At 37.3% G+C, this 14,222-nt stretch overlaps 1 protein-coding gene across 1 annotated transcript; it reads left to right on the forward strand.

Moving 5' to 3' along the window:
- Positions 1-4,368: 4,368 nt before the first annotated feature.
- LOC128733755 (uncharacterized) lies at positions 4,369-9,257 on the forward strand. The gene is made up of 2 exons (XM_053827531.1): positions 4,369-7,383; positions 7,441-9,257. The coding sequence occupies exons 1-2, from the start codon at positions 4,663-4,665 to the stop codon at positions 7,759-7,761; spliced, it is 3,042 nt and encodes a 1,013-aa protein (XP_053683506.1). The 5' UTR covers positions 4,369-4,662; the 3' UTR covers positions 7,762-9,257.
- Positions 9,258-14,222: the final 4,965 nt, after the last annotated feature.

The following is a 14,222-nucleotide window of genomic DNA, read 5'->3' on the forward strand; positions in this document are numbered from 1 at the left end:
AATCTTCGACCTATTGGGACGAGGAGTTTCTGTCCCTTTTCTGCAAAAAACACGTGCAAACCATGGTGACGTCTTTTCTTCGACCAATCAGGATGCGAGAATTTCTAGTTGGACAATGCTTCATTATATTCAATTTTTCAATAGTGTACACTTACGAAATAATGGCGTTCTTCAATTGAGCCAATTCTTAAAAAATTCTTAAAAAATTCAAAACCTGACCACTTTTTGAGAAAGATTTTTAGGATTTACCCCCTATATCAGCTACCTTCCTGAAAGACGTAGTCCTACGTCAAAAGACAGGTAACATTTCAAACGTACGAAAGTTGAAAACGCAAACTAATTATATAAAATCCTTTCCTTTTATTCCAGTGTTCCGAAAATCACAAGCGATATGCGAAATTTTCTTCATTCGCAATAAATTAGATGCGCTTGATCTAATTTTCAATAAAATGATTGTATCGATCTAGATATAGACATATCTTTTTCTGAGAAAGCGAATTGAAAATCTTCAAACTGCCACATGTTGGAAACATCGCCATCTTCTGATTATTTGGCAGAACCTTTAATTTCAGTGATTTTGAATGCAATATTTTCAAAACTAATAAATAAGTCGTATTATATGTGTATTTTTCTTGTTTTTATTTTATTTTTTATTACTCTAAATATTATTTTGTAATTTTATACGTTTATTGGTCTGGAACTTGGATCCAGACTTGGCTTGGCTGATCGATTGGCTTACATGTACTGCAGCTTCAACAGCTGGATCCGCACGTTCAGTTTTGCTTTGTTTTACGCCTGAGTGTGAGTAGTACGAGCTGCTTGCAGTGTCACTTGATGTCTCGAAATCCGATGTCTCCCCCGGGGGTGGCATTTGACTACCGCCATAAACCGGGCATAAAACTAGTTATTTTAAGCATGCCAAGAAATTCAACTTGTTTTGAGTAAATATTGTCTACACCATTTCATAGCCACCATTTCATATTTTGTTGGATAAGTAATCGTAAATGAGTATGGGTTTAAACTGTTTCTACCTCACTATTTCGCAGAAACCAGTTAGAATTGAATCCATCCGATAAGTTTTAGGTCATGCTCTCATGTAACCAAATAATTGCTCCATGTTGTCAGCGCTGTGAGTGGCAGAATTATTTGTGTACATCTTTAACGTACCCTTCAAAAGGACTTAACTATATCATTAAAGTAGATGATAAACAAAAGGAGTCCTAATATGGATCCTTGTGGTACTCTATATTGGATCATGCATACATGAGTACTGTTAGTGTCCATCTAAACTATTTGTTTCTTATATTTTAAGACTAGTTATACTAAACTATGAGCATTTTCTCTTATTCCATATTTGTACAAATTGAGTGGCAACATATCATGTGGGACACAGTCAAATACTTTCGATACACCGACGAAATTGGCAAGCATAATTTCTTCTGATTCACGTTCGTCTGTATCTTACTGACTAGGCTGACTGCAAATGAAACGGGAACCTTTCAAACCATTAATTTTTTTGATGACTGGACTTGTGGTTTGAGAAGGTATGTGGTTTGATGTGGTAATGTGACAAAACGAAAAGTGTGAAGTTATTAGTCAGACTTCGCGACAGGAACATGGCTTAAACGTTGGTACGTCTTCTCTCAAGAGTCTCTGAATTAATTGAATGGCAATGTTCCTCATATGACGGTAGGTTTCTGGAATCCTGCCACGGAAGACTGTGCATAATAATGAGATGCATGTGTAAGCATGTCACTCGATTACCAATCTCCAAATTTGTTCACTAGGCGTTGAAGTTCAATGCAGTCGAAGTCGTATTTTAACTACCTTGAAGATTTTTACACCGTCGACATGAAAAGATCAGCAGCCAGATGGCAGCAGCGCCGACAGTTCATTTACAAAAAGAGAAAAGAGTAGTGGTCCAAGGTTGCTCTCCTGTGGTACGCCAGAGATTTTGCAGAACGAGCAGTCGGAAAACTCGGAACACTCAGCCTACGGTGTTTCAGGTACGCGAGTAGCCATTTGCGGAGTGGAGCGGAAACGCCCAGCTTTTCAAGCCTTGCAAGGAGAATACCGTGATCCACCCAATCAAACGCTGCTTAGAGGTCCATGTACACTGCATCAATTTGCATTCCTTCATTCATGTTGCGCATGCAAAACCAGACAAAATCAACGAGAAAACGTGCACTTTAGAACTAGAGCACAACGATGTAATGCCTCGATGGGGTTTCAAAAGCAGTTTTTATGCTCAAAACAAACGATATGTGCATGAAAATTTAGCATTGTATTCTGACAGACGCAAAGAAGTGTTAGAATTGACAAACGACCAGAACTTTTTGCAATTTTCGAGAACTGGTCGTTCTAACAAAATAAATATTCAGTTAGTCAATCTCAATTTCTAGCAAATCATTTTAGTTGCTTCCTGTAACATGAAAACTAATTGATAATAATTTACTTTCTGCAAAACAGGGTATGAAATGGGGAAGGCAAACGAGAAAGCGACCAATATAGCTTTTGCCAGCCCAAGCTCCTACCTAGCGCCTCCACGCGGCCATACCCGGTAATACTCAATTGAGTAGCTAAGCTAGGGGGTGCGATGCTGCGTGGTTCCCAGATGCCAGACCTCAAAACTAAGATTTTGCGCAGACGGCTGAGCCACCCGGCCTTGGTAGCAAGTAAGCCTAATATGTTATTTTAGTTATTTGTTTCGTTTTAGCTCATCAAGCATCTCCTATTGTACGATTAAAACTTTGGCCGTAACCCAGTAAACCATTTGGTTTGTATATCTCGGTTGCAACTGAGGTATACGAAATCATATCTGAACGAAAAAGTTATATTTCACGCCATATAAGAACATATATGTACCAAAGTGGAGGCGATATACGTGCGAAAATTTTGACAACTATTTGTAATTCTATTTTGCGCAGTTTTTATAACACGCAACTAAATATTCCTGAATATATGATATAGATATAATCAAATATTGCAATTGTCTATCCTGCTTTATAATTCACAGTCATGAATTGTATATGAAGACACGCACGACTGCAAAACAACTTATTGTTCACTTCGATTTGACATACTCTAATTATTATACAATTCCAATGTGAAATTGACATGAAAACGATTTAATGTGAACTTTCTATTACGATTTTGTGTTATCTGGGAACAAGTTTAAATAATACACATGGATATTATGGAAATGGAAAACATTAAATTAATTATTGGATATTAGATGCACTGATGGAAATTCAAATGACGCAATTGTATTTCACGCGACGGATTGCTGGTGAGATTGTTCTATTTTTGCATATATATACTCAATATGTACTATATACAGTTTATTATTGAAAGAATCTTCTTCATGATCCTTATTGTTTGCCTTGCCCTACTAACATGATATACTGTTTTCCTGTAATATCTATGAAGGTAGTATAGGTTCCCTGCACTTTCAAAAGTAGATGCTACACTAACATTCCTACCCACTTCCCCTGCGGTTGTTCGGACGTAGCCAGGTATATAATGCGATTATATAGCCACCTACGATGTGTGCAGCCACATATGCTAATGCTAATGCTAATAATTTACTTTCTGCAAAACACTTTGCTTTGATGAATTTTTGTTTGCGAGCTAAAACAAAATACTAAAATATGGCTATATGGCCTCGCATAAAAAATGATTTTGGTGTTGAACTTAAGTATTCTTCATAATAGCAGCAATAAATCTTAGATTCGTATCGTCTTGGTATTGCATAATACCGCAATAAAACTAGAAGTAATGATTGATACCGCAATAAAACTAGAAGTAATGATTAATACCGCAATAAAACTAGAAGTAATGATTAATACCGCAATAAAACCTTTATAAAATTCAAGTAAAACCAAGTGGCTTTAGAATTGTTACTTGGGTGATCAACAGTCTGCATCAGGAGAAAATAACAAGGATTGCAAGTGGACATACGCAATTGCCGTCGCTAGGCCATCAAAATCAGTAGATGTCTAAATCGTTGCCGTCGATAACATTTTCAAACACGGCAAGGATCGGCAAATTGAATGTAACATCAAGAGCGGGGCAATTTGCGTCGATGTTGCATCATAATGCATGATTGGATGTATGAAAAATTTGAATTGAAATAAACATTATCATTATATCCCCTGCCCATTCGAAATGTTCATCTTGAATTTTGCATAAATCCAAACCCTGCACGGTAAACCATTCGATACCTGGTTTGCCTTTTCTCTTGCTAGTTTGCTTACTTTTCCCATCTCTTTCACTCTCTCTAACTCTTGGGTTGTTTTCATCCTATTTTCGTGTTGCTGCAAGTGCGACGTCATTGCGCGAATTGCCATACGAAGACGGGCAGCGAACGTTGCAAACAACAGAAGTGTAAAATTTTTGAAGATGTATTTATTTATCGCATTTATCGCAAGAGTTTTCGGGTGAGAGCACGTATTCGGAGTGTAATGGGTCTTTTGTTTCACCAGTGTTATTTAAAATCCATTTAAATTCAACGCAAATCGTTGGCTGATAAAAACAAGAACGTAGTTTTTTGTTGGCAGCTTGGAAGTGAAAGCACCACTTGCGTTGTTTTTGCCATGATGGCAGGAACGGAAAAATAATTGTTGCGATTCGATATACTCGTAGCAGGTGGTCGTCTCCGTTATGTATAGAACGGATAATTCCCAGTCATCTGGGTGCATCAAAGAACAAAGTATAGATGCATCACTGGCCGAAGCGGAGAATTCAACTTGGCACAATTTACTAATTTCGAGTAATGGCAGCTTTGACGAGAGAACACAGCGGAAGGAGGATAGTAGTGCATCGGAAGATTTACTTTCCGCAGCGTCTACGGAAATTTTTGAGGCTTCCGCAGAGCGAGCTGATATCTTGAATGCGCTGCAAAATTCCAGTGTGGTAAATTATGATTCGGGGAATTTTTCTTTTTCGGAAAGTTCGAAGGAAAAAACGGCTATCAGTCCAAATGGACACGATTTGCACCAGCGGTTTGTGCAGCTGAACACGGAGCTTTATCACGCTAAAACCGAGCTGTTGACTTACAAATACAAATGGAATGAGATTCGACATGAGGTGGAATTACAGTGGAACAAAAAGTATCAGCGAATTGAAGATGAGAAGTTTGATTTGGAGCAACAAATCGGGGAACTGAAGGAACAGTTGGAGAAGGTCATAACTTTGAATGGATCACCCGGAATTCAGCATTATTTTTCAGAAGTTGCCAACTTTAAAACAGATCTCGGTCAGCTTAAGCTCCAGTTGGATTGTAAAGATCAGGCTAACAGTATTCTAAAACAAAAGTTAGCTGAGCAGTATTGTGATAAGGAAAGGCAGTCGATTGAGTTAAGAAAATTGGAGAAAGTTTTGTTAGAGATACGAAATGAATTAGCTTCAGCGAGGAAGGCTGAAGAATGGTTTCGTAATGAATTGCACGCTTGCCAAAATACAAACACCAAACTTAGAGAGAATATTTTACTACTTCAAAACAGAGGTATGCAGTATAAACAACGGAACACTCAGCTCAAGTTTGATTTACAACAAGCCATTCTCGCTAGAGAAGATGCTGAACGAAATGCTGTGAAAGAAAAGAAAGAATTATTGAGTAAATTAAATTCCATTGAAAATCGAGACAAATTAGATACTGTTTCGGGGCAAGTGTTAAGTGATTATGGTGCTAAACTGAAGGAAGCACACGATAAAATAAAGGCCTTAACGGAGGTTAGTAACGGATACGAACATGAGAAAGAGCAACTCGTATTCAGCATTAAGGTGCTGAATAACACACTCTCCAATCAGGATATATTAACCCAAACGTACAAAAATAAGGAAGCACAGGCTGCATCGACCATCACATCCCTGCAAGGTAAAATATCCCGCTTGAATGCAGAAATTGCACAACTTCATTGTAAGAATGAACAACTTCAAGCTGCAATAGCGCGGTATAGTTACACAAACAGAGATCTAGATGTCAGCATCGGTCATTTGCAAGCGCAACTGAAAGTTTTGTCGATAAACTTCGAGAGCACGCGACAGGCGCTTAGTGTAAAGGAATGCGAATTGAAAAAGTTACAGCAGGAACATTACGGGCTGAAGGAACATTGCCAGCAGCAGTTGGACGCGTGTCGATCTGATTGGGAGACTCGAATGAAGATGACCGAATCGCAGGCAGCAAAGCGGTACGAGCAGCTATTGGACAATTTTCGAAAGATTCAATCTAAGAATTTAGATTTGGAAGTAAAATTAGGCCACTATGCTGAACACAATGAAAAGTTTCAAAAAAGTGAAGTATTGGTAAAGCAACTGAAACAGGACATAGACGAGCTGCAGGAAAAGGTCGTACAAGATGCTGCGGCGGTTGTTGCAAGGATGACGCCTAAGGAGGGAAGACCGTCAAAAAAGAAGACTTGTCCTAAGCATGGCGTCGCGATTCCCGAAGACGATACCAAGAATCTGAAAATTCTACTTAAAGTAATTGAGAACGAACATAGGCACAAATTGAAACGGTATGAGCTAAACAACAGAACCCTTCTGAAAAAGGTAAAAGAACATAATCATGCTAGAAAAGTGGCTGAGCAAAAGCTGGAATCGATACAACGTGACCTTGTCGGTGCACACTCTTTGCAGTGTGACTTGGCTCGATTGCGAGAAAGAAATTTACTCTTGGAAGCAGATTTAGAATCATCGCAGCAGGAGTGCTCCATTTTAAAGAATGAAAAGTGTCGCTTATTAGAAAGCCTAACGAATAACGGCCTTTTGAAAGCGGAGGAAGACATATGGAGAACTTTTCAGCGCATCTCTCAGGAGTTGCGAGATCGGCAGCATATGCAGAAAGAAAATCAACGGTTCAAAGAAATGCTTCTTATTAGCGAAGCTAAGGTACATCAATTAGAGGAAGAGCTAAAAATATCCCTATCATCTTTAGAAGAAAAGAGTTCGGTAATTGAGAATTTGAAGCTTGCTACCGAGTTGCAGCAAGTGGAAAGCGGCGAGATCCGTTCTGCACTGACAGTAAAATCGATGCAACTGGAGGATACTCACCGAGTAATTAATGACTTGAATTCCGAACGAAACTCACTGCAAGACACCCTTGGAGGAAAACAACTGAATGAAGAAAAGCTACTGGAAGAGATGAACTCACTTCAAAAGCAACTGAAATTGCGAGATGTTCAACTGGAAACTGCATGCAAAAGACTTAAATTGCACGAAGATTCAGAGAAGACGCTGATCCAATCTATGCATGGGTTTTATAAAAATTTGCAGCTCCTTCGGGAGGAGATTGTGACTGAGAAGCAAGAAAAGCAAGAGTTACAGGTAACTATTAAGGCCTTGAAGGAAAACTTTAGTCAATTTAGGCTATGTGAAGCAAAGGTAAGTTCAATTATGATACTGTTGAAAAAATCTATTATATCGTATCGTCTATTTTAGAACTGCCAAAACAACAGTCAACCAGACAGCGCCAACATATCCATTCCGAGCATGGACACTAACTCAGAGCCACCAGACCTGCTTCCGCCGAAATCACTAGCTGAAATTAGCTTCAATGAAGAAACATTACAAAATCTAATTGCCGAATGTTACCGCCGAGATCAAAGTCTTCATCCGCTACAAGAGAGTATCGCTTCCTTACGTACGGAGATGAGTCATCTGAATGTGCTTGTACGGCAAAATAGCAACCAGCGATATCCGGTAGTTTCTCTAATGGAAGAGCTGCAGGATGCGACCAATGGGGTGTACAGCAGTAGATGAGTATAATCTAGAAAATAGTGGATAATCCTTCGTGTTCTTGTATGTACCATTCATTTGCATACTTTCAACCAGAGTGAAAGTTATGACTAATTGATATGAACTTAGGAACATTAAGGTAATCAACATCGAAAGAGGCGTAGCTGTAGTTCTCGCGTCAATTTTTTCAGTAAAGTGGTTCAAACGGACGTTTTTACAAACTATAGAAAAGTTGTTAGAATCCTTCCCTTTCCATTGTGGGAAAATGTAATTTAAAAAAATCAACTTTAAAATAACAATTAATGATCAAACTATTTTCGGTTTTCCAGAACAAGTTACTAACTGCAGCTGCGCCTATCATTGTATTTTATTTAGTTGAAAAGATTTTAGCATGATATATATTTATTACAAGACGAATAATATTGTAACACATGGCTGCTGGCGTTTTATTTGTGCAGCAGAAAAAATGGAAGTAATAATTCAACAATTTTAGTTTTTTTTACACCATTGCTCAGCATACATGGCAAACGGAAAAAGGATTAAAATTTAAATAGTACTATCTCTCAAAAATTGTAACTTCGAATATTGTAACATTACTTTCAACTAATGGCGAATTTCAAAAAAGGTAACAATAAATTGGCTCAGATTTTCACGAATTAAAAGTTACTTTCAGTTATCGTCTACTTTCGTACTAGATAAAAATCTCTCGGTGAGCATTTTTAAGCCTCTTACAGTTCCTTAATTTTATTTTCTTTACAGTATATTTATTAAACAAAGAGTATTCTCTAACAGCCAATGTACATCGAATTTATTCACGGCTCATTTATTTATTTATTTAGCTTGAGTAGGATAGCTACTATTATCTGTGATCGGTAGAATTCTAAAGGACCATATTCAGATTCAGATATATCGAAAAAAAAAACAAAACGGTTACTCAATAATAATTATTAGAATTCACTTCATTCTACTTACCATAGTGCACTGAACCACTCAGGTAATGGCAGAGAAGTAAGGTCGCACACCACGGATCACCAAAGTATCGTCGTGTCGTGATCGATAGAACGTGAGGCAATGCTCAATAATGTTCTTGAATCGAAAGTATTAGAACTTAGAAGTGAAGAAAGTTTATTCCCGAGCGTCTTAGTAGAATTTCAAATGTGAGTGAAGAATTGAATGAATAAAAAATCTACTCATATTAGTCATTATTAAGAATGTAATGATTGATTCTAATTTAATGGGAATGATGTACCCGGTGCTTGTAATTTTCTAATCTTCAGATATAGAATCTTTGGTTCATTCGATATATACCTTCCTAAGCGTTTCTGAAAGTTTTGTCACATTTATTTTCGTATGCTTTTGAAGTAAGGTCGTCTTAAATTTGTATGAACGCTATATATTGTTCATGAGAAAATGCTATGGAGTGAGAGTGTATAAATTAAAAATGTCATTTAAATACAAATAAGGAAGTGTTATCTATTTATTCATATTTATTCACATGAACATCTAGTTAAGATATAACACAAATCTGTAGATCGTTTTAAAGCAGTGTAAATAAAAAAATCAGATTTCAAGCTTGTTTTAATTTCAGGTCACTTTTTATATCGACGTGGTTTAGGAAAAAGCAATTTCGTCTTGTCTCTTGTTGTAAATTTTTTGATTATATAACATTTCGCCGAGTACCATTTCGCGGAAAACCAATGCTTGGTTGACCATTACGCAGAATATGTTGTGTCGCGGAAAATTATCTCGTGAAAAACCTTCACGCAGAGAGTACCTTAACCGTATCATACCAAAACTATTACGCAAAAAATGCTTTTTTCGGATACTCGGTACATTGGCGGTAGATCATCTAATCGAGCCCGTGGTTTTCGATCTGGTCACAAAGAAAGTGTGATCTGTTCTTACGCACTCTTTCGGACACAACTAGAAACTAGGAGGAAAGAACTAGTAGTCAGTAGACCTAGAAAAACAAATAAACCTAGATTGAAGTGATTTCTGCGAAACTTTCAAGCTTTCGAGAGAAACCCAAACAGTTTAGTTAGCGATGTAGCGAAAAAAATGGATTTATGTAAATCTTTCGTGTGAATTTCAATGGGTTAAAACTCCGGACAATTTGGAGGGTTGATTTCTTTTGACTCGAAATAGACATTAGCTGCATACTACTCTAGTACCACTTTAAAGTAGTGACTGCTAGTTAAATCAGGCCAGAATATAACGTTACCTTCATGTTTACGAATGAATGACAAAGTCCGTTTCTTTAAGCATTCTTCCATGTATACACTTGATATCATTATTAAGGAAGTGGTGAAAGAGTCAGTCTCTAGTCCACAGCTACACATCCCTTGCCATATCATGACCTTCTTTGCGAATTTATCAGCAAACACGAACTTATACTTGCCTGGCACATCGCCACGCCCAGTTGTAATGTAAAATTTTTGACCGAGAAGTGACTTGAAATTCATTTGCAAGTTGGTTTGAGCGTCCATCAAAATAATATCAAACCATTCATCAAAATGTCGTGATAGAAATGACATGCATTTGCCGCTTTTTGCTAACAGGTATAGATGGAATAGAATGGAAAGTGATAATGAATCCGCCTTTTCGCGTGCGTAATGGCGGCTAGGGGGTACAACCTTCGGAAAATATTAGCGCCTTTGGCAACTTTATTCGCGTCAAATTGACATTTCCATCCTTGATTGTTGTTGTAGAACTATTAAGCGTAAGTGAGCGGAGTTGCCACCAGCATTTTCGAAAAGTGCCGCCCTTTGGCGCGCGAAAAGGTGAATAAGGTGTATGGGAAACCTTCTTATTTAAAACTGTGTTTTTTGGGGGGTAACTGTATGTATGGCTTACGTGCGCAACAGCAAAAGAGAATACAAAAAAGTGTCTCCAAGGCCGCTGACATTTTATCCACCGTACCGAAAAGTGTACAACACGTAGAACAAAAGATGTTTTCGTTGTTCTTGCATTACTTTTTGGTGCTTGTGTACCAGTAACATGTCGCAAGACTGGTAGCAAGAAAAAATGGTAAATATCCTCAATTTTTTGTCACCAACCAGTGCATTTAACGTCCCTGCAATGTTGTGTCTAATGGTTTCAGTTCCTAATACAAGAGGTGTGCCGATGACCCACGTAGGGCGTCTAGATTTGCTTTTAGTTAGACTTGATGGCTAAAGCGTGACGAACACAAAAATGCCGCAGAACAATTTTGTTAAAATAGTTCTCGCATCGAATCCGGTTGTAATAAGAAAGCGAGCAGCGAGCGAGGTGGGAAGATCAGCAGGTGGAGCCAACTTTAGCGAGTACTGTTATGTTTGATAGTATCCACAGTCAATCCTTCGGTGTTTCCTAGTTTGCCTAGCATGTAACCCCACGCATAGAAGAAGTCAAAAAGACTCGAATTAGGCGAAGTGGCAGGTCACTCTTTCGAAGAGATAAAATCCGGAAAATTTTCCTCACACCAAGCTTGTGTATCTTTCGCCTGGTGAGACGGTGCAGAATCTTGTTGAAAGCAGTATAGTGCATTCTAGTAGTGTTTTTTGACGATGAAAAGCAAAACATTATCAATTAATGTATTTTAACGCCAGGTTCAATGAACAGCAATGGTACCTTCAAATTTTTGGTGAAACATCTCCATACCATCACCCTAGAAACATTCTGGACCTGCACCTTTGAACAGCCAGTTTGCCCCGAGGGATATCAGAAAGTTGTGCTGCATATATCCGATCATTTTGTTGGTTGTGGTGATCCTATAGCAGGAACATTTTTTAGTCCGAAAACAGAATTTCACAATCACCGTGCCGTGCTTTTGTTATATAGGATCAATACTCGGGTAATTTTTTAAATAGACCTATGTGACAATGAGAGATTCTCTTCGCATCTCCTCTTTTCCGCTTTTCACGATAACGTAAATGCATAGAAAAGAAAATATTTAAAACATTTAGTTAACTAGTGACTCCGGCAACCGGTTTATACAAAGCTGATGTGTTAAAATCCATTAACTTTTCCCGTTTAAATCGTATGGGAGCATTTGCTCTATATCTTTTATTCATACGGCCTATTATGTCCTAGCGTATGAAATATCATACCTTCAAACCTTCGTCTTCAAAACCTGTTTACTGCTGAATTTTAATAGTAAACATTATTAATATATCACTACAAGTGAGATTAGACATCAATCTGATATGTGTGTGAGATAATCTGTCAGTTTTTGTCATTTCATCTGTATTTTCAACAGTGCAAAGTTGTGATAAATAGCGGAAAAAAGGTGAAAAAATGGCGAAAAAAAACTTTGTCTCCAAAACGCATGAAAAAGTCTACATTTTGTGACGAAACATTACCTGAAATGCAAAATGGTATTTATATGTAAAGTCTATCACAAAATTGGATAAGAAATATGTAAACAACTTTGTAATTTGTTTGTTTGAAACTGAGCCTATGAAATATTAAACCTGCGATATTTTGGCCTTGGAAGCATTCCAAATGACGATTTTAAGTTTCCAGGCACATTCGAGCCATAATATAATAGACTACAGAGTTTCACTTCATTTGGTCCAAATTTAGGTATACCCGGGTCATAATGGGTTAATATCGCCGTAAAAAGCGGAAGAGAGGAGACACGAACAGAATCTCTCATTGTCACATAGGTCTATTTGAAAAATTACCCGGGAATAGAAGCTATTCTTCCAAAATATTCTTCATAGTAGACTGCGAAATTACCAGTTTCTTGACCATTTTACGTCCAGACTGATCTAGTTTCCAGATTTGGGGAGTATTTTTCAAGAACCGGGTTCTTTGTATCGCTTGATGGTATAAAAGATGAATTCTTTGTTTATTCCGAGTGGCTTCAGCTTCTTTAAAATAGCACACGGTCGAAAAATTTTCAAAAACAGACTTATCACAAGTTTCCTATTTGCGTCCATGATTACCACAACTCTTAAACCAATTTTAAATTAGGCAAAAAACTCTGATAGTTATTATAACTCACCCTGTATAAGATTTTTTTCAAAAATGAAAGCATAATTCAATTTCGCTGAGCCATTGTATAAGCTTTTTCAAAAGTTAAGAAGATCCAATCTTTTAACGTACCTAATTATTTTTTGTAGACCTTAGTCAGATGAAGAAATCAATAAATGTAAATTAATTAATGATAGTATGTAGTTGGTTACAATAAATCTTTCTTCACCTTGTAAAACGACGTAACAAACCGATAGAGTTGCCTAACTAGATATAGAGTACGGGAGGGTATTCCCAGCACGCTACTAATTTCGGCATACATTACCTTTTTTGGCTACACTTTCCCAAAAAAATGCAAGTAATTTACTAAATTTGATTCAATAAACATCAAATCCACTGTTTTTCCACTAGCACGTAACCAGGCTGGAAAAACCAGCAGCAATCGCTTACGCGTATCCGCTCTTGATGATGGTTTGGAAAACACACAATTATGATCATGTTTACTTATTCTAGAAACTAAACCACTGTGAATATGCTATCACAGAACAATTCTACTTCTTTTTATCACGGAAGAACACAAAAATTCCCTTCTGATATGAAAATATAAATCAATTTTCATTCACTAGCCATTAGCAGCATTTTGTTTTTAATTCCAGCATATGGTGCGTTATTTACACTACTACCAATATGTGAGGCCTGAAACGCTTCTATCGTGTTGACATAGCTAGTATATGAGTGCCAACCACTTGCTTCTGGTGCTAATGTATATGAACGATTCAATGATAAACTAGAGACAGCAGCAAGCTGTTGTCACTGCAAAACTAATTATCTTTAATGAGCCCGGAATGTAGGCAATAGCGACACGTTATCCATCGGTCTCTCTTTTGATCTGTTTTTGCAAAGCATCTAATCTCTGTGCAGACTGTTTCGGCCGGTCGGATTTAAAAAACACAGACACCACTGTAGAAAATGGGCCCAATTAAGCCTCATCATTTCTCGCGACATTAACTCAAATTCAGTAGCGTTTCATTGCGACCAAAATACATGCCGATATTCAGTAAATAATATTCTATCAACCGGTATAAAAATCTTGTCTCGAATAATTATAGTTTCAACGTAATTCCTGAATATTGTTCAGGCTACCGCTTAATGGGTTGGAAATACCCTCCAGTACCCTAAATCAAGGCAGAGAATAATTTTCTTTTAAGCTTGCGAAACACATGCATTCTTAACTGATGAAAAAAAATTATGAAAGAGAAATGTATAAAAAAAATCACAGTCATGTTTCACATCAATAAATGGAATTTTAATACTTTAATGGCGATTATCTGACTTATCGTAGTGTGAGTGTCAGAGCCTTAATCAATAGAATTCGGAGTAAAGCGGATCTTCTCTAGGTTTAGTTAATGATTATTGATGAAAATAAGCTATTAAAACTTGACAGCATACAAGTTATTAAGATGACTCAGAAAACAATTCGCTTCCCACCGACTGCTTGTTACCCATTAAATGTTTCGCAACTCAATAAT

Source organism: Sabethes cyaneus, chromosome 2, assembly GCF_943734655.1.
Source record: "Sabethes cyaneus chromosome 2, idSabCyanKW18_F2, whole genome shotgun sequence".
Taxonomy (NCBI): domain Eukaryota; kingdom Metazoa; phylum Arthropoda; class Insecta; order Diptera; family Culicidae; genus Sabethes; species Sabethes cyaneus.